This window comes from Halichoeres trimaculatus, unplaced genomic scaffold (assembly GCF_033239565.1).
Source record: "Halichoeres trimaculatus isolate MK-OKI-2021-1 unplaced genomic scaffold, fHalTri1.1 fHalTri1_scaffold_9, whole genome shotgun sequence".
NCBI lineage: Eukaryota > Metazoa > Chordata > Actinopteri > Labriformes > Labridae > Halichoeres > Halichoeres trimaculatus.
Window position 1 is genome coordinate 34,993,134 of NW_027437188.1, and position 18,126 is coordinate 35,011,259.

Sequence of the window (18,126 nt, forward strand, 5' to 3'; positions counted from 1 at the left end):
CTTCTATTACACTTTGTTTTCAATGCTTCTTACTGCCTGAAGTTTGATCGTGCTAAATAAAGAGTTAATTATCACTGTTGTGCAAAGAGTGTTTTTTTTTTAATCATGTCACTGGCCAATCAGAGTGAAGGGGGTTTGTGGAGCAGGGAACCTTAAAGAGAGCAGATAAAACAAAGTGTTTAAGACAAAGGCTGAACTAAGAGGGTGAAAAGTAACATAAATAAATACTGTTATTCAAAAATGAAAGCAGACAAAGCTGTGAGTTTCTGTCGAGTCTTTATTAAGAAAAGTATCATCTGATCCAGAACAGTGCACACAGACAGACCGACTCACACAAACACACTGACCCTGAACCAGATCTGACACCAGATGTGTCACCTGTGTGAACTCAGCCCTGTAGACAGTTTACAGACTTCTGTACAGGCGCTACGGGAGCAGAGAGGAGACAAAAAGGACTGAAGAGGAGGCAAAAAAATCTCCAAAATCCAGAGGAAGGAGGGAAAATCTTCTCAAATTCAAAACTGAAAGAGTCCAGAAAAAAAAATGAAACGCAACTTTGGGCAAAAACAAACTTCTCTGAAATGATCGTAAAGTTAACAAAAAGTGTTATTTGATGCGTGTGGAGGCACTTTATGGGACGCTAATGTTTTTATCTGTTAAACGAAGAAATTTTAAAAAAATAATAATAATAATAAAATCAAACAGAACGCAAATCACCTCATAACAAACACTGCCAAAACTCATCTTTGCTGTTAGCATCCTGCTAACGGGAGCTAACGATCCAAACAGAACAGCTTTAGATGAAAGTGGCACGGCAAATGATAGCGCTAACTTTAGCGACAGTTAATGAGTTGACATAATTACTGGCAAATGAGCCCAGAAGGGACGCTAACGAAATGCTAACGTTAGTCATTTGGTGTGATTTGGAGGTGGTGCTAAAGTACAGAACAGCTAGCATTTGTTGGATAACTTTAGGCTAAGCTAACAAAGCTAACAGACAACAAAAGATGATGATGTTGAAATGAGCTAAAACAACAGACCTACACTAGCTTTACCTCCAGGTCACTTGATTGCTCATATTAGCACTTGAAAGCTAACTTTGAGGTAAGCTAGCCAATGCCAACACTCTCATTCAGGATCGACTCTGTTTGAAGCCAATAAAAGTTCATTGCTATAAAAGTTTGCAGAAAGGCTCATGATGTAGTTGTAGCTAGTTTTGAGATGTTTCTTCTGTAGCTAACAGCTAACCACTGCTTTTTAATGCGGCAAAGGTAGCTTTTAATATGACCTTAATGCTAAAATAGCTTAGCCTTGAGGTAAGCTACTTCCAATGTGTTGATTCTAACCATGACCAAGCTAGTTCTGGAGTTGGGCTAACATAGCTAACTAATAGAGAAAGCTAATGTTGTAGTTGTTTTAGTTATGAGAATTAGCATTCAAAGCCAACTGCTCCATCTTTGCTAATATTAGCTTGAGCACTACAGCGATATGACTTGCTAACATTCTAGGATTATGTGCAACCTCTTGGTCATTTAAATGCTACTTTAGCTTAAAAAAGAGAGTAAGCTAAGATTAGCTTTCACTTTCAATCAAGAAGACCTGAACATTAGCTTTCCCTTAAAGTTACAGGACTGCTAACATTAGCTAGCATGATAAAATTAATCAGTTAAAGCTAATGCTGTAAGCTGTTATGAGTGGGCTAGTGCCAGGATGATGCTAACAGTGCTATCAGACATGATTAGCTGGTGAGATGTGTCTTTCGTAACAGATTGCTAGCTTAGCTTTAGCTTTTGAACCTGTAGGAGAATCTTTTGGATGATTTTAGAGAAGTTTTGATGATTTTGCCCAAAGTCCAGAGGAGTTTTTGTGGTTTGTGTTTTCAGCAGAGTCCATGTTTGAGCTGATTCACAGTTATCTGACGTCAGCTCTGCACTGAGGCCGAGCTGGACCTGAGGAGGGGGTGAAGGAGGGTAAAAGGAGGCGTTTGTTCAGGAGCAACACATTAAAAAAGAAAAAAAAAATTCCTACAGAAGTTAAAATCAGAGCGGCATCCTGTTTCCCTCCACGCTGATTTTAACAGCGTGACCCGGCTTCGTCAGGCGGCGGATGTCGGCAAACCTACGCATCTGTTTATCTACGCGGGACATTCCCTTCTTCATGGGACCCTGAGGGACAAACAGACAGAGAGAGGAAATTAAAGTGAAGAAGAAGAAGAGGAGGCTGCAGAGGTCGTGTGATACGTCCTTCACATTGAAGGTAAAGGTGTGATACTGGTTAATCATTTGCAACACTTGAGACTGAATTGAACAAAACCAGTTTTTTTTTTAAGCAGGTGTTTCATCACTCTTTGGCCAACGCCACTCCTCCAGGGTCATGCTGAGGAGAGTGAAACACTCAGAGGGAAACACACACATGACCATCAGTGACTTTAAGCAACCTGTGAGAAGTGATGAGAGTCCTAGACCACAAGGTTCAACAACCGGTTCTGTGTCTTTAAGAAAGCATCGAGAGTCACAAGTCAAAAAGTCGACTGAAGCATGTTTGAGTTTAGTAAATTCCTCATGGTTTGTTTTTCTTTCAAAGATAGCTGCTGCATGAAGGGTGACTCTGATTCTCTAAACAGACCATCATTGACTGATTATACACCAAGCTGTGTTGAAGACCGTGGCGTGCACAGACTTTTTGGAGGGCAGAGGTGAAAGAAGATGAAACAACAAACAGCGCATTGTCACCACTGAACAGGGCATCAAATTCTGCAAGTTTTCAAGGGCACTCTAGCACACATTTGGTCTCCCAAAGAGCACACTTCAACACGTGTTTGTGCTAAAGTGCGCACTTCAGCACACATTAGCCCTGGGAGGACACTTTCGCAAACGCTTCCTTAAGAGCACACTTTTTGGGCTCCCAAGAGGACACTTTAAGATGTGATTTAGATCAAGAGCTCACTGTAGGACGCGTTTTGACTCCTGATGAGCACACTTTGGATCGCATTCTGGCTTGAGAGGGCACTATATATGGCTAGGTGCCGCACTGTTGGTTATGGTTGCCTTTTGCAGCAGCCCTCTCTTCTTTGTCCGTTTCTTGTAATGTTTTCGTCTCTTTTTTGTCATCTTTGTATTTGGAGTGGATCATTACTTTGTATGGTTCATTCGTTGGTCATGGACACCAAAGTTTTTGTGTCTTCAGTGATATTTTTACTATTTTTCTCCTGTGTTTGTCTGGAGATCCTACATGTAACCATGGCTGCATTGTTTACATGTGAAATCAGCTGTTAGCAGCCTGTAGTATGTCAATGCTAACTGGTGCAAGGCCAGATGTTTCCCACAAGCTGAGGAGAAGGAGGTGAGGACGACGTGCTGGTTCTCAGGTGTGAGCTAAGAAGTGACGACATGGACCTGTCCTTCCATCCATCGTTATTGGGAACGTAAGATCTATCTCCAATAAGATGGACGAGCTAGCTGTGCTAACCCACCAACAGAGGGAATACCAGAAGGCAGAGTAGCATCATGCTATTCACAGACATGGCTAACAGAGCTAACCACAAACACCAAGGCCACATGTGAAGAGCTTCACCTGCTGTGAGCAGACAGGATCCAGGAGACAGAGACTGAACAGACTGCTGAAGAAGCTCAGTCCTGGACCCTGTGGAGGTGGAGGCTGGCTGACTGGACAATGATGGACAAGCTGTCAGCATCTATTTTCTTGTGGAGCTTTTTGCACTTTCTATACACTTTCTTACTTTGGTTTTCTTGATTGCTGCTGTGACTTCAATTTCATTGTACTTGTTACAATGACAATAAAGTTTTATTCTATTCTTTTCTATTTTATTTTTATTTAATATCATGTGTTTTGGATCCCAAGAGGAGCCACTTTGGCATGCATACTAGCTCAAAAGCGCACTCTAGCACACATATTAGCCCCAAGGGGCCACTTTAGGACGGGTTTTGGCTCCCCAGAGGACACTTCAGCGTGCGTTTGTGCTGGAGTGTGCACTTTATTACACATTTTAGCTACAAGAGGACACATGAGCACACATTTCAGCACCTGAAGAGCACACTTTAGCACAGATTTGGCGGGCACTTTAGCCTGTGTTTCGAAGACTTTAGTACGCATTTTGACCCCCCCGTGCACACCACTGGTTTAATAGAGGACTGTAAATTAGAAGTTGAGACCATGAACAGCTGAGGACAGCATTCACCAGTGGAGAATTAGACTGATTTTACAACCCATGGAGTTGCCCCCTGCAGGAAATTAAAATAAAACCAGATTAAAGACCTGAGGCTACACCCTGTCCCAATGAACAGCCCATGGTAGCATCACTGCACGCTGTCACACCATGCAGAAGGACTTACTGCCCCCCACAGGTCAGCAGCAGGAACTACAGGGGCATTCTGTTCCCCTCTATGCTGATCTTGACCGCTCCCTGCGGACGGTTGTTTTTCCTCTGCTCGGCGAAGCGGCGTTTGTGCTTCTCCAGCAGGCTGATGCCTTTTTTATAGCCGCTCTACAGAGGACCAATCACAGCGCAGCCAATGACATCACTTCCAGTTTACCTTTCACCTCAAAGCAGCTCCACCTCCCCATGTCCGTGTACTCACCCTGTTCGACTCCACCTCCACGTTCCACTTCGGTCGCACCACGTAGTCTTTGTTGGAGGGCATGGGGACCCGAGCCCTGGCACAGAATCCGGGGTCACCGGGTCTCAGAGCTCTGTGGAGGAGGGGAGAAGGTGTTGATATCATTAGCTCCTGTTAGCAGCGAGCTAACCGCACAGAAGAAACTCCTTTAAAGTGTGTAGAACGTGATCTCTGGAAGTGCGACTTACTTTTCCTCCCCGGTCAGCTGCCTCTCCAGGTCTCTCCGCGGCGTCTGACCTCCAGAGCTGCACCGAGACAGAGAAAGGAGAGAGGAGACTGTGGTTTAACCGTGATGGACTCATAGTGGACTCGTGCAGAGCTCACAGATCAGACGTTTTCAGAGCGTGAACTGGTCCACAGAGTGCCAGAGAGCAGGATTAACACCACCAGCTGAGTCCTCATGCTATTATTAGCATTCTCCACCTCACAGCGGTTAGTCAGCGCCTCACAGTCACAGGAAGAAAACACCTCGGCTGGTCTCAGGTTTCTGACGCTGGACCGTCGTCCTCGGCAAGGGGACACCAGGAGAGAGGACTCACCTGATGCAGCACGTTGTCAGACTCACGATGTTTGGTGGTTTTAGCACAGAGCAGATGCTCCTCTCAAGTCTAGCTTAAAAACCATGCATCGTACGTTTACATGGCTGCAGAGAAGAATTAGTCGTCCATCAGAGGAATCAATGCACGTTAGCATGTGGCGAGCGTGTGAGGATGCAATGTTCAACTATTAAACTGAGTCCCTTTGTAGAAGCTTCTCTCTTTTTCTGGTTTCATTGCCCTGTTCGCTGCACCGTCTCAGCTCCGACAATCCAAAATCCTCCACGGCGGAGACACAAAACTCTTATTCCTGCAGGAGCAGCAGCTAGCTTTGTGTTTAAGAAAGTTATACAGAAAAAAAAGGAGGAGATAACGTAAAAAAAGAGATTGAGAAAGAAAGAAAAATGGGGAGTGAGGGAAAAAACAGGAAGATAGAAACAGAAGGAGCAAAAAAACAAAAGAGGGGAAGAATGTGAGTGAAAAAGAAGAGAGATTCGTTTTTCCTGAGTTGTTTTCAGAGTAAAAGCCTGATCCTTTTCCCCTGTGGAGAAACTACTCTTTGTTTAAACACAGGGCTTTTATTTTGAAGGTGTGAGGACAGTTATCTGGTCAAAGACGTCCCATGTGAAGCGGACAGTGAACGGAAATTCCAAAGAGTCGTCACTTCTTACGTTTTTAGTGGATCCTGCTCTGATCACATCATCAGGTCAGGAGAAATAATCTACACTCGGAGCAGGACGCCGTGGATCGGCACCGTTAGACGTCACATTTGACCCCAAGCTAAACTAAAGTCTGGTTCTATTCTCAGGACCAGAACTCAGACTAGAGGCGGGACTTGCAGTGCAACCATGCAGTTTGGTGACTGAACCTGATTGGTGGAGAGAAGACGTCGGGTTCCTCCGCCCTCTCCACCTTCTGAGGCTGACTGGGGGGGGTGAGATGGAGGGATGAAGAGGAGGGATGAGAGAAAATAAACTGCAGGTGGAGTGAAACAGAAACAACAACAGGAGGAGGAGAAGGACCTGGACTGTAGACCCTCAAAGTGATCCTTTAAAACCTGGACTGGTCTGACCTGGAAACATATCCTCTCTCTAACAGACCAGGTCTAGGACTCGTGTGTGTACCTTAGTCTTCGTCTCTGAGGCATCTGCTGGTCCAGGTCTCTCTGCTGACGCTCCTCTCTCGTCATCCCTTTGTAGTTTGACGTCAGACCAAAGATGGGCCTGGACCACTCGTCTGAAGAAGACCCAACGGTTTTACTTCAACATTTCAGACATTTTTAACATTTTAATCATAGAGCAGCCACCGAAAGACCCGATTTCCACAGAGAGAAACAGAGGGACTCACTGATGAGTTTGAGGGCCAGGTCTTTGTTGGGTCTGGACTCTTTGGGGTGTTTGTACAGGAACATGACGGCTCGACCGATCCCACTGTGCTTCAGAGTCTCCTGACTCACACTGGGCAGCTGTAGGGAGGAGACACACACACACACACACACACACAGAGTGAGACTCAGCTCTCTGGAGCTCTCAGTAACTGAGCCCTCCTCCTCCTCCTCCTCCTCCTCCTCACCTCCTGGAGGATCTTCAGCAGCTCTCCTCGGATCCTGAGGGCGGGCAGAGATTTATCAGGAAGAGGACTGATCCACTCTTTGATGGCCGACATCACGCCGCTGTCGATGAACGTCTCCTTCAGGTCCTGTCTGAGGGACAGAGAGGAAACACAGGACTCAGGACCAGACCCACAGAGGAAAACGTCCCTATCACACAATGATAGAGAATCCTTTAAAAAAGTCCTGGATCCAGACGGTGATCCGGATCAGCTCCAAAATTTAATCACTTCTTCCTGATCACACTTTGAACATTTCCTGAACATTTCATCAAAATCTGTTTGTTAGTTTTAGAGTTATATGTTCACAGACAAACAAACAGACAGACTCTCCCAAAAACATCACCTCCTGGGCGGAGGTAAAGATACGGAAAAAAGAGAGAAAGCTGGAGAAAACAGAGAGAGAAAACAAGAGAATGGAGAGGAAATCAGAAGGGCGGCAGAAACAAAGAAAAAGAGAGGGAATGCGTGAGAAAAGAAAAACAGAAAAGAAAAGGAGAGAAACAGAGAGAAAGGAACAAGAATGAGAGAAAAAGGCAAGAGAAATACAAAAAATAAAAAAGAGAGGAACAGAGAAAAAAGGAGAACAAGAAGAGAGTGAAAAAGGGAAGAGGAAAGGAGGGAGAAAGAGAAGGAGTGAGAAATGAGAGAAAGAATAAAAAAAGGTAAAAAGAGAATGTAAAAGAAAGATAACAGAAAGAAAGAAACAGAGAGAAAGAGAGAAGAAGCAGAGAAAAAGAAGTGAGAGACAGAGAGAAAAAAGAGGATAGGAAATTAGAGAGGAAGACAGGGAGAAACTAAGAGAGCATGTAAGAAAATAAAAGAAAACATGGGAGTAAGAAAAAAGAAAGAAAGAAAACAGAGAGGGAATGAGTGAGAAAAGAATAACAAAAGAGGAGAGAGATAAAAAAGAGAGAAAAAGAAATAAAAGAAGAGAGAAAAAAGCCAGAGAAATACAAAAAATAAAAGAGAGGAACAGAGAAAAAAAGGAGAACAAGAAAGAGAAAGAAAGAAAGGAAAGAGGAAAGGAGAGAGAAAGAGAAGGACTGACAAATGGAGAGAAAGAATGAAAAAGGTAGAAAGAGATGATGAGAGAGAAAAGGAAAAATGAGGAGATGAACTCAGAGAGAAAAAGAGGGAGAAAAAGAGGGGAAAACTGAGAGAGCGCATTAGAAAATAAGAGAAAACACAGGAGAAAGAAAAAAGGAAGAACGAAAAAAGAAAGAAAGAAAGAAAGAAAAAAAGAAAAAGAAAGAAAAAGTAAGAATGAAACAAAGACAGAGAAAAGAAAAAAAAAGAAAAGAGAAAGAAAAAAGAAAGAACAAAAGAAAAAGGGGAAGAGAGATGAAACAACAGAGAGAAAAGAGAGAAAAAGTGAGAAACAGAGTGAATGGGAGGTCTGACAGCAGAGTCTTACTTCTTCAGGTGCATGATGACGTGAGGCAGCAGCGTGAGTTTCTTCAGAGCTGGTTTCTTCTGACTGTTCAGAGTCCGGTCCTCCTGTCACACACACACACACACACACACACACACACACACACACACACACACACACACACACACACACACACACACAGAGTCAGGATCAAAGAGGGACTAAACAGCAGGTAGAGAGGCTTTTATTGTGAAAGGCTGACCTCTGCCGCCTCGTTCATCTTGGTGATCATGGCGCTGACCACGTCGTCGGCGTCGCTGATGAACGTCCCGCCATCGCGGTGCCGCCTCTTCTTGCTGTTCATGGCTTTTCTCTTGGCGAGCATGACGTCGAAGTCGGACATAAAGCTGGTGCTGGAGGGAAAAACAAAGATGGAGGATGAAAACGTCACGCTCTCACGTTAATGTGTGATGTCATACGAAGCTCCTGTGACGTAGAGCGTAGCTCACTCCTGTCCGCCGCGGTCCACTCCTTCATCAGAGTCTGACTCGTCCTCCACCTGCTGCTGCTCCTTCGCCTGCTTCTTGTCACCCTCCAGGTCCTCCTGGTTGAAGCCCTGCAGACCGAGGAAGAGGAGGAGGAGAAGTTAGAGACAGTTTGAAGAAGATGAAGGCTGAGCAGGTACAGATCCAGTCTGAAGGTTCTTCCTCACCGTGAACTCCTCCTCCTCCTCGTCCCCGGACTCTCCAAAGATGTCTGCGATCATTTTCCTGGAGGAAACAGAGAGTTTTATTTTGAAAAGTCAACAGATTTCCTTCCTCAGTCAGTCTCAGCTCAGTACTTACTCCTCTTCCTCCCCTTCTCCTGATTCACTGTCGCTGCCGAACAGCGCCTTCTCGTCCTTCTTTCCTGGCGTGACCTTTGACCTCTCGTCGTCATCGCTCCCGCTGTCAGAGCCCAGCTCTCGGAGCTTGGCTGCCAGACTCTTATCGGGCCCGCCGGACGCCGCGTCGCTGTCTGAGTTCTCGTCATTGGAGACGGCCCGGCTCTTCTTCACTGCAGAGAGGAGGAACAGAGAGTGTGTCAGCGCCAGGTGTCTCAGGCTGAGGTCTTACCTGGATTTCCTGCCCTCACCTGGTTTGTCGGCCTCATCGTCGTCCTCGCTGTCCGACAGGACAGCCTTCTTCCTCTTGGCTGTGGGAGGAAACAGAAAGCGTGACGTGTGACGTGTGACGTGTGACGTGTGACATGTGACGGCGGCTCAAACACAGATCAAAGCAGCTGAATCAGACTCAGGTCCGTACCTGGCTTCTCGTCCTCGCTGTCGTCTCTCTGCCTCTTCTCCCCCTCCTCCTGCTCTTCATCACTTCCTGCTGCAGCCTTCCTCATCTTCCCCTCTTCTTCCTCTTCCTCACTGTCAGACTGCATCACAGCCTTCCACTTCCCTCCCCCTCCTCCTCCTCCTTCCTCTGTCTCCTCCTGGTGTTTCTCCCCCTCCTCCTCCTCCTCGTCAGAGTCTATCGTCGCTGCCTTGCGTCTGGCAGGCGTCTCTCTGTCAGAGTCACTGTCCTCGTTGGACCGGCGGTCCGGAGACGCCGCAGGTTTGGCGTCCTCGTTCTCTGAGTCGCTGTCTGCGGCCGCTTTGGGCCTCTCCTCCTCCTCCATGTCTGAGCTGCTCCCCCGGCGCCTGACGGGAGACGACCCTCCCTCCTCGTGATCTGAAGCTCCGTGTTTGATCGGTGACGACTCCTCGTTGTCTGATTCGCTCATCCTGCGTTTCACCGGGGAGTCGTCGTCGCTGTCGGCGGGACGTGGAGCCTCCGCCTCCGAGTCGCTGTCGCCTCCTCTGTGGTCCTCGTTGTCTGAGCCGCTGGCCGCGCCGCCGGTCTCCATCGCGTTGGGAGCGTCTTCATCGTTGCTGCCGTCGTCCTGCAGACAGAGACACAAACACCTCTCTCGATGTTTAACGCGTAAATAAACAGCTTCAGGAAGTCATACAGCCGCCGTGTGGCAGGAATTATACATTACAACCAGGCATTGTTAAATATGGTGTAGAATTGTAATTTTTATGAAATTATATTCATGATAATATACTGTGTAACCACGGTTGCATTGTTTAAACACAAGATTTCAGCTTTAGCAGCCCATAGCATGATGATGCTAACCAGTGCTAGGCCCAATGTTCTCTGCAACCTAGAAGATCTTTCTCCAACAAAATGGACAAGCTAGCAATGCTAACCCAGCACCAGAGGGGAGGTGCAGAATAGCATCATGCTAGTCACAGAGACTTGGCTAACAGAGCTAGCACAGGGTATGAACGCTACATTGGAAGAATTCCACCTGCTGTGAATTTCCTTTCGGGGGTACATAAAGTACATTCAATTCTAATCTTTAAACATTTGATGAAGCAGCTTTGGTCTCACCTCAGAGTGATGTCTGTCGCTCCTCATCTCCTCTCCGTCTGACCCCTGGTGTTCATCCTGGACTGGAGTGCCGCCTCCGTCATCTGCAGACGCACAGGTCAGAGACTTTACAGCAGCTCAGGCATCTCATTCAACTTATTCTTATCTCATCTTTGGTCATTTCTGCTGAAACCAGAAGCTCCTGGACAATAATGGAGGAGCAGAAACTTTCTGCAAGTTTCACTATCAAAGGAGCCGTTTTGCAAACTCATCTGTTTTTGTTATTTGCTCATTTCTTTCCACACATGAGCCAAAAGTTAAAAGAATCCATCCACACAGAATTAAAATCTGTATTTTCTTCCAGATTAGTCTTTTTGTAGATGTAGTTATCTTCCCAGGGCTGTAAAACTTGAGGTTAGCCACACGTGCATGGAAAGTTGGTGGGCTGTTGATGTTGTAGGAGGTGAAGTAGAGCGGTGGCAGGCTTTTAAGCAAATTGTGATTTATATCGTGTCGTTAAACGGCGCTACCTCTGCTGCAGAGCCACAGCTGGCTACTGAGCTCGCCGCTTAGTGTATCAGTCAGCGCGTGCGGCGTGCCAGATAAACGAACGCAGGTAGTCTGCCAGGACGAAGAGACACGATGAGAACTAGAGCCTTATTTAGCGGTGTTTTTGTGTGAAAGTAACGCGCTGAAAAATCCCTAAATAAAGCGTGAATGCAGACCCATATCCGATTTTTTCGGTGGGAGTCTGTTTATTTGTGTTTTTGGTCAAGTAAAATATGGCCCCGTCTGAGTGCAGAGGAAACCAGCAGAGGAGCAGGGAGGGGGTGTTTGGTGCGAGCGCTCTGGGCTTCTGCTGCACAAAAACACTGCTGTAGGGGTAATTTCTGCCCTAAACCTTGTGATAAGACCCAACTTGTTCCATCCCGGAGTATCACTTTAAGGGTGAACCGCTATAGTTTTGTAGCTTTTCGGCCTCACATGGAAACTGCGTTTTAGCCGACCTACAATGCAAACTTTTGAAAACAGCCTCCAAAGTTGAATTTCTCTGAAACACTGCTGCCACCATTGCCGTGTAAACAGTAAGCTGGCGTTTTCAGTGGAAAGGCTGATGTCACACTCCACTTGGCACGAGCACATACAACAGTACCACTATTACGATTGTTGCAAAATACCGTGTTGTGCTTGTGCTGCTCAATCTGCTGACTGTCTTTAACAAAATGTGCATCTGTTGCTCCACTTTTACTCTTAGTATTTACCAACTAGGGATGGGTACCGAAGTAGATACTTTTATTGGTAACAACTGAATTCTGTCAAAAGTACCGGGTACCGGTTCACGTAAAATCTTGTGACTGTGAGGGAGTGGAAGAGCAGGTGATTTTACAGGCTGAACATGAACACAGCATTGCAAGTTTGATAACTGAAGAATAAATGTTAAATTGAAAATAATTTCGATTTTATTATTAAAATAATATATTTTTTACCACATCAACACACAAAAGTACTGAAAATTGGTACCGTTGAGTACCGATACTGATTGCCACATAGGAATGGGTACTGTATCGTTTCAAATGTAAAAGGTACCCATCCCTATACCATCCCTACACCAGATGATTGGAGATCTACCAAAAGCGGCTTTTGGACAATACAGTTATAGCACCACCTACAGGCCTGGCATGCTTACAACAGCGTTTTCTGTCTCTGTGTTTCCATCCAGATTTTTTTCACTGTGTTTTAGCATTTTCGGAAGAAACATTATTGTGTAAACAGGGCTTCATTTTAACTCTACTTCGATGTGTTCCAACTGCGGCCAAGGCAAAAACAGGATCCCTCCAGATCAGATACCCACTACTCCTATTTTTGCCAGATGCTGGAGCAGTGACGCATCAAGTTACAAAAAGCTGATCAAGCCGGACAGGAAGTCATGCAGGTACACCGTTCCATTTCTTTAACAAACTATCCAGTGCAACCTAAATATTGTGTGAATTAATGCACTATAACAGGGAATATTCAGGGAGCAATCTTTGAGTAATGCAGAATTAAACTAATCAGTGTTGGTTGCCTATTGTAGAATGTGTTTTTGCTGTTGTGATTCACTAATCCCATCATTTAGAGTTTAACAGTTGCATCTAATGAGGGAACAGTAATATCCATGTCACAGTGGACAGTTCACTCTAAAGGCTTTAACATCCCACCTATCAGTCCATGTTGATTATTATTTTATCCTCCAGAAATATCAGAATCGATACGAATCATGATCGGCAGAACTGGAGCGCTCTGAACCCGATCATTACTCAGGTAATGTATGGTGCTACCTTTCAAGAAGCTGCTTGAGACACATTAGTGTTTCCTCTACAGTCACAAAAACTGTCAAATAAAGCGTTAAACAGACAAAAATAATGAAGGAAAGGAGAGGTTTATAGCTTCCTGTGATCAAGCCAAACTTAAATGTCTATTTAATTTAAATTGAACTGAACTGAATTCTAAGTTTGGCTCCACGACCACAGGAAGCTACAAACGTTAGCAGACGTTAGAAACGTTACCTGTTGTTTTTATCCAACACCACCCTTCATGGCTGACCGGTGTGTTCCCAAAGAGTAAAATAACCTTCTTCATATCATATTTATCATTAGGATGTTAACCTGAGACCCCCTCAGAGTGTTTTAGTGTGATATTTATCCCTGTAGTGAGAACAGAAACAAAGCAGAAGCCTGATATTTACCGGACTGATTCCCGGACATGAAGTCATCGTCCTCTCCGTCCATTTCTCAGACAGAGACAGCCTCAGAGTTTAATCTGTGAGCCGAGCCTCTCTCTGTTCACTCAGCTTCAGCGATAAAGCTCAAAAATCAAACCCGACACCAGAAACGACGCCTTCTGTGAGCTAACAGTAACTACGAGCTAGCTGCTTCACTCGGAGCCAAAATGGAGAGCCTGCCGTCATATACGCATGCGCAGATGTGGTGTCGCGTTGTAATGACGGACAAAGGAGCGTGTTTTTTTTTTATCTATTAAACTTTATCATCAGCATTGAAACAAATCATTTTCATTTAGTTTTTTTTTCTAAAATAACATTTATAAAAGTTAAACACTTTGATTTATTTATAAACTATTTTAACCGTATTTTAAAAGTGTCAAACTTCAGACGATTCCTATCAACAACTTTATCTGTTTTAGACATTTTTAGGCGTAAAAATCATAAATATTAAATAACTATTAAAGCTTATTACTACATCACACTACTTGTTTCTGGAAACAATCCCAAAAAAGCTTTAAATACAAACAGATAAATCATAAACATCACATTATGGATGCTTTAATAAAACAAAAGATAATGACATTGATTAAAATATCAATTCAATTTCTAAATTGTCATTTAAATTTTATTTTTTTACATCCATATTTTGTAAAACACAAGTGGTGGAACAACTGATTAACTGACTAAAAAAACAACAGGCCTGCACATCCAACAAAACTTGAACGTCATTGCAAATCATAACAAAAAAAAAAACGTCATTACAATATATTAACATTTACATAAAAATATCATTTACATAAAAATATATTGTTTCTTCAAATAACACAACGTACCATGAAACAATTAAAAACCACTGTATTATTGATAACAATTAATATCAGCTGATATAGATAGTGGAATACAAAGAGGCTTATACTCATTCAAAAAAGACGATCTTTATAGCAAAAAATAACGTTTTCCCACTCTATATTAAAATAAGTTTTGCTTGTGTCCATGTTTTAGAACAGAATCAATAGAAAATACTTTATTTCCGTGGGGAAATTCTTTAAAATTTTATAGAGACTGGTTCACACAAAGACCTGGGCTACTTTTGTCCAACAATCTTGACTCAGCCCTGTTCACTAGGATTTGTTCAGAGCAGAGGGTTCAATAAAGTTAAAAGCGACAAATAAAAAAGAAAAAACTGAGACTGTGTGGTGACGTCATTAACTTGAGACGCTTTCCACAGAGGGAAACGCGTGTTTTCTGAACCAGGTCCAGGGTCTGCTCTAGTCCAGGTTTTAGTCCAGGTTCCGTACATTAACACTTGCTGTGATGGGGGACACGAGCCGCCTGTGCTCCGTGTGGCTGGGCTCAGAGACCGGCATCTTAAAGGGGGTCAGTCTGTCCCGGAAACAGGCCTTTAACTTCTGCAACACGACCCACCTGAGCCGAGACCAGGAGGTCCGTGCGCTGTGCTGGGGGGACCCCGCGGAGAGCGAGCTGCTAGTGGGCTGCGTGGACGGGACCGTGAAGACCTTCAGCACCGAGAAGGGCTCCTTCACCGAGACCCGGCGCTGCGGGGACCCCTCTGAGGGCTGCTTCACCGGACTGGCTGCTCCGGACGGGTCCAGCCTGATCACCTGCGTGGAGTGCGGGAAGGTGCGGGTCTGGAGGGAGGACAGCAGCGAGCCCGTGACGGAGCTGGACGCGGGGAAGAACGTGAGCAGGATGCGGCTGAGCCCGGTACACCGGAACAAAGTGGCTACAGGTGGGAAGGAGAACGGACTGAAGATCTGGGACCTGGAAAAACCTGAGAAACCTGTGTTCACTGCAAAGAACCTGAGGGACGACTGGCTGGATCTACGGAGGCCGCATTGGGTCAGAGACATGGCCTTTATCCCGGACTCTGATAAAGTGGTCACGTGCACAGGGTACCATCAGGTGAGTCACTGGAAACTGGAAAGATCCACTTTAAAACACTGGATCTCAAAGTCTCTGAAGCCAGAAAGAAGTGTTTTAGTTACAGCAGTCACAGAATCCTGTCACAGGCAGAGACCACCAGCAGGACCAGATTCATACCAGACATCTGCTTAGACTGTGTCATAACACTTAAAAACTTAATGTTTACAGTAAAAAAAAAAACTGTGATAATGCAATATTCAAGTTTGTAGCTCACAAAAAATTATAGTTGCACCAAGAAAAAATCTGTTCCATGAATTAGGTAGTAATGTGACTTTAATCCTGTTACTCTGCAACTTTAATCATAAGAAATGGGAAACCAATGTCGTTACATTGTGACAAAATCTAAGCATGAAAATGTCTGAACATTACATCAACAATCTTGCGACATGACTTCATTCTTAGAACTATGCAGCTGAAATTATGCAACAAGTTATTTTCTCACAACTTTACATCTTAAATCTTCTAACAGTCAGACTTTAGGCTTGTAACAAAACGCCTTTAGTATCATTTCAACTTTCATCTTGTATTATTGTGACTTAAATCTTATATTATTACAACTTTAAACTTGTGTCACTTCAACTTTTAACTGGAAACATAAAGACAAAAATCTCTTAACATTTTGGATGAGACCTTGAAACACTACAACTTTAATCTCGTATCATTTCCACTTTAATCTCGTATCAATTCAACTTTAAACTAGCATCATTTCCAATTTTATCTCATATCACTTCAAGTTTAAACTGGTATCAGTTTGAGTGTAAACTAGTATCATTTTGACTTTTATCTCTTATTATTTCAAACTTTATCTCTAAACATTTTGACTTTTATCTGTTATCATTTCAACCTTGATCTCTAAACAGTTTGACTTTAGTGCCGTATCATTTCAACTTTCATCTCATATCTTTTTAACTTTTATCTAGTATCATTTCAACTTTTTTCTTGTATCATTTTGACTTGAATCTTGTATTATTTCAACTTTTATCTTGTATCATTTTGACTTTCATCTTGTATCATTTCAACTTTCATGTCGCATGATTTCAACTTTTATCTCGTATCATCTCAACTTTTATCTTGTATCATTTCAACTTTCATGTCGCATGATTTCAACTTTTATCTCCTATCATTTCAACTTTTATTGCGTATCATTTTGACTTTTATCTCATATCATTTCAACTTTTATCTCGTATCATTTCATCTTTTATCTCGTAATATTTTTATTCTTATCTTGTATCATTTCAACTTTTATCTTGTATCATTTCAACTTTTATCTAGTATCATTTCAACTTTATCCTCGATTTGCTTACATTTTTAATCTCTTATCATTTTGACTTTATCTCGTATCATTTTACTATAAACTAGTATTATTTTGACTATTATCTTGTATAATTTCAGTTTGTGTCATTTTGACATCCAGACTTAAATCTTGTGACATTTTGTATCTGACCTCATACTGATAAGATTTTAATCTCGTATTATAAGGAGCAGCTTTAATTTAATGACATTACGACCTTATTGCAGTGGTTTTCTTGTCCTGTATTTTTATTTATTTTATTTTTTTTACCTTCATTAGGTCCATGTGTTTGATCCCTCCTCTCCTCAACGGCGCCCAGTCCTGGAGGCCGAGTACGGGGAGTACCCGCTCACGGCTCTGTCTCTTCCTGCCAGCGGGAACACTGTTGTTGTTGGAAACACACATGGTGAGCTCGCCATGCTGGACCTGAGGAAAGGTCTGGTCCGTGGCTGTCTGAAGGGGCTGGCGGGAGGTGTACGGGGTCTGCAGTGTCACCCCTCCCAGCCTGTGGTGGCGACCTGCGGGTTGGACCGCTTCCTCCGCATCCACAGCCTAGAGGACCGCAAACTGCAGCACAAAGTCTACCTGAAGTCCCGCCTCAACTGCATCCTGCTGTCCAGCAAAAACCTGGAGGAGGTCGGAGGAGCGGCGGGGACGGAGGGGTCGCAGGAGGTGAAGGAGGAGGAGGAGGGTGACGAGGTGTGGGACGCCATGGAGCGGGTGGAGGAGAGGTCAAAGAGGAGAAACACAGAAGATGAGGAGGATGAAGAAGAAGAGGAAGAGGAGGTGCAGAAGAAAAAGAGCAAGAAGAAGAGGAAGAAAGGACAGGACTGAGGGGCGTTGGAGGTCTGAGCAGAGTGTGGGACATTTGAAACTCTGGAAGATAAAAGCGTTATCTTTCCACGAGAGGAAGTTTGTTTGTTGATCTACAAATGTATTTTGTAATATGTTGTTTGAGAGCTTTATTAAAACATCTGATAAGAAAAAAAGTTCAGTGTTGCTTTTTTAAGATTACAAAAATCGGAACAATGGCGAAGAAATGGAATGCTGCACCAAACTCCATTTAAAAAAAAGTCTGTTTTAAAGTGAATTCCCTCTAGGCAAAATAAAACTGGGTCTAAGTGTATTTAATATGCCAGAACATGAAGCTTATAATGTTAGTTTCAGTTCGGCATTGGTGCTGTGCAGGTATATTAAAGGGACATTCCGTAAACAAAGTTTGAAAGGTTCAAAGAATAGAAATGGGAATATTTGGTAAAGGGACGGTGGCCTTGGGGGACAAAAAGCTCCTAAATTTGATCCACAATTTATCAAGTTTTCATCAAAAAAATCTCTCAATACAAGTTCTTTAACAACAAAAACTCACTTCTCTGATCATAAAACCACATTTTCATCAGGAAAAAATAAATGCGCATGGTGTAAAGTTTGACCTTTCTGAGCTTCTGTAGCTAAATAAACCATGAGATCTGCAGAAACTGACACAGACGCCTTGAGCTGTTTTTAGTGGCTTTATTAAGCAGTAGCATCACATTAGTTACGTTAATGAAATGTCTATTTGATAAAGAGGAGTAA

At 43.6% G+C, this 18,126-nt stretch overlaps 2 protein-coding genes across 2 annotated transcripts; one reads left to right on the forward strand and one right to left on the reverse strand.

Annotated features, from left to right (window-relative positions):
* Positions 1-267: 267 nt before the first annotated feature.
* iws1 (interacts with SUPT6H, CTD assembly factor 1) lies at positions 268-13,510 on the reverse strand. The gene is made up of 15 exons (XM_074679876.1): positions 13,284-13,510; positions 10,580-10,662; positions 9,461-10,085; positions 9,291-9,350; positions 9,002-9,212; positions 8,869-8,926; positions 8,666-8,772; positions 8,419-8,569; positions 8,199-8,281; positions 6,746-6,875; positions 6,521-6,638; positions 6,298-6,409; positions 4,826-4,882; positions 4,599-4,710; positions 268-2,165 (listed from the first exon to the last, which is right to left on the reverse strand). The coding sequence occupies exons 1-15, from the start codon at positions 13,324-13,326 to the stop codon at positions 2,040-2,042; spliced, it is 2,076 nt and encodes a 691-aa protein (XP_074535977.1). The 5' UTR covers positions 13,327-13,510; the 3' UTR covers positions 268-2,039.
* Positions 13,511-14,392: 882 nt separating this feature from the next.
* wdr74 (WD repeat domain 74) lies at positions 14,393-17,532 on the forward strand. Its single transcript, XM_074679809.1, has 2 exons — positions 14,393-15,242; positions 16,834-17,532. Exons 1-2 carry the CDS (start codon positions 14,634-14,636, stop codon positions 17,386-17,388), a joined length of 1,164 nt encoding a protein of 387 aa, XP_074535910.1. The 5' UTR covers positions 14,393-14,633; the 3' UTR covers positions 17,389-17,532.
* Positions 17,533-18,126: the final 594 nt, after the last annotated feature.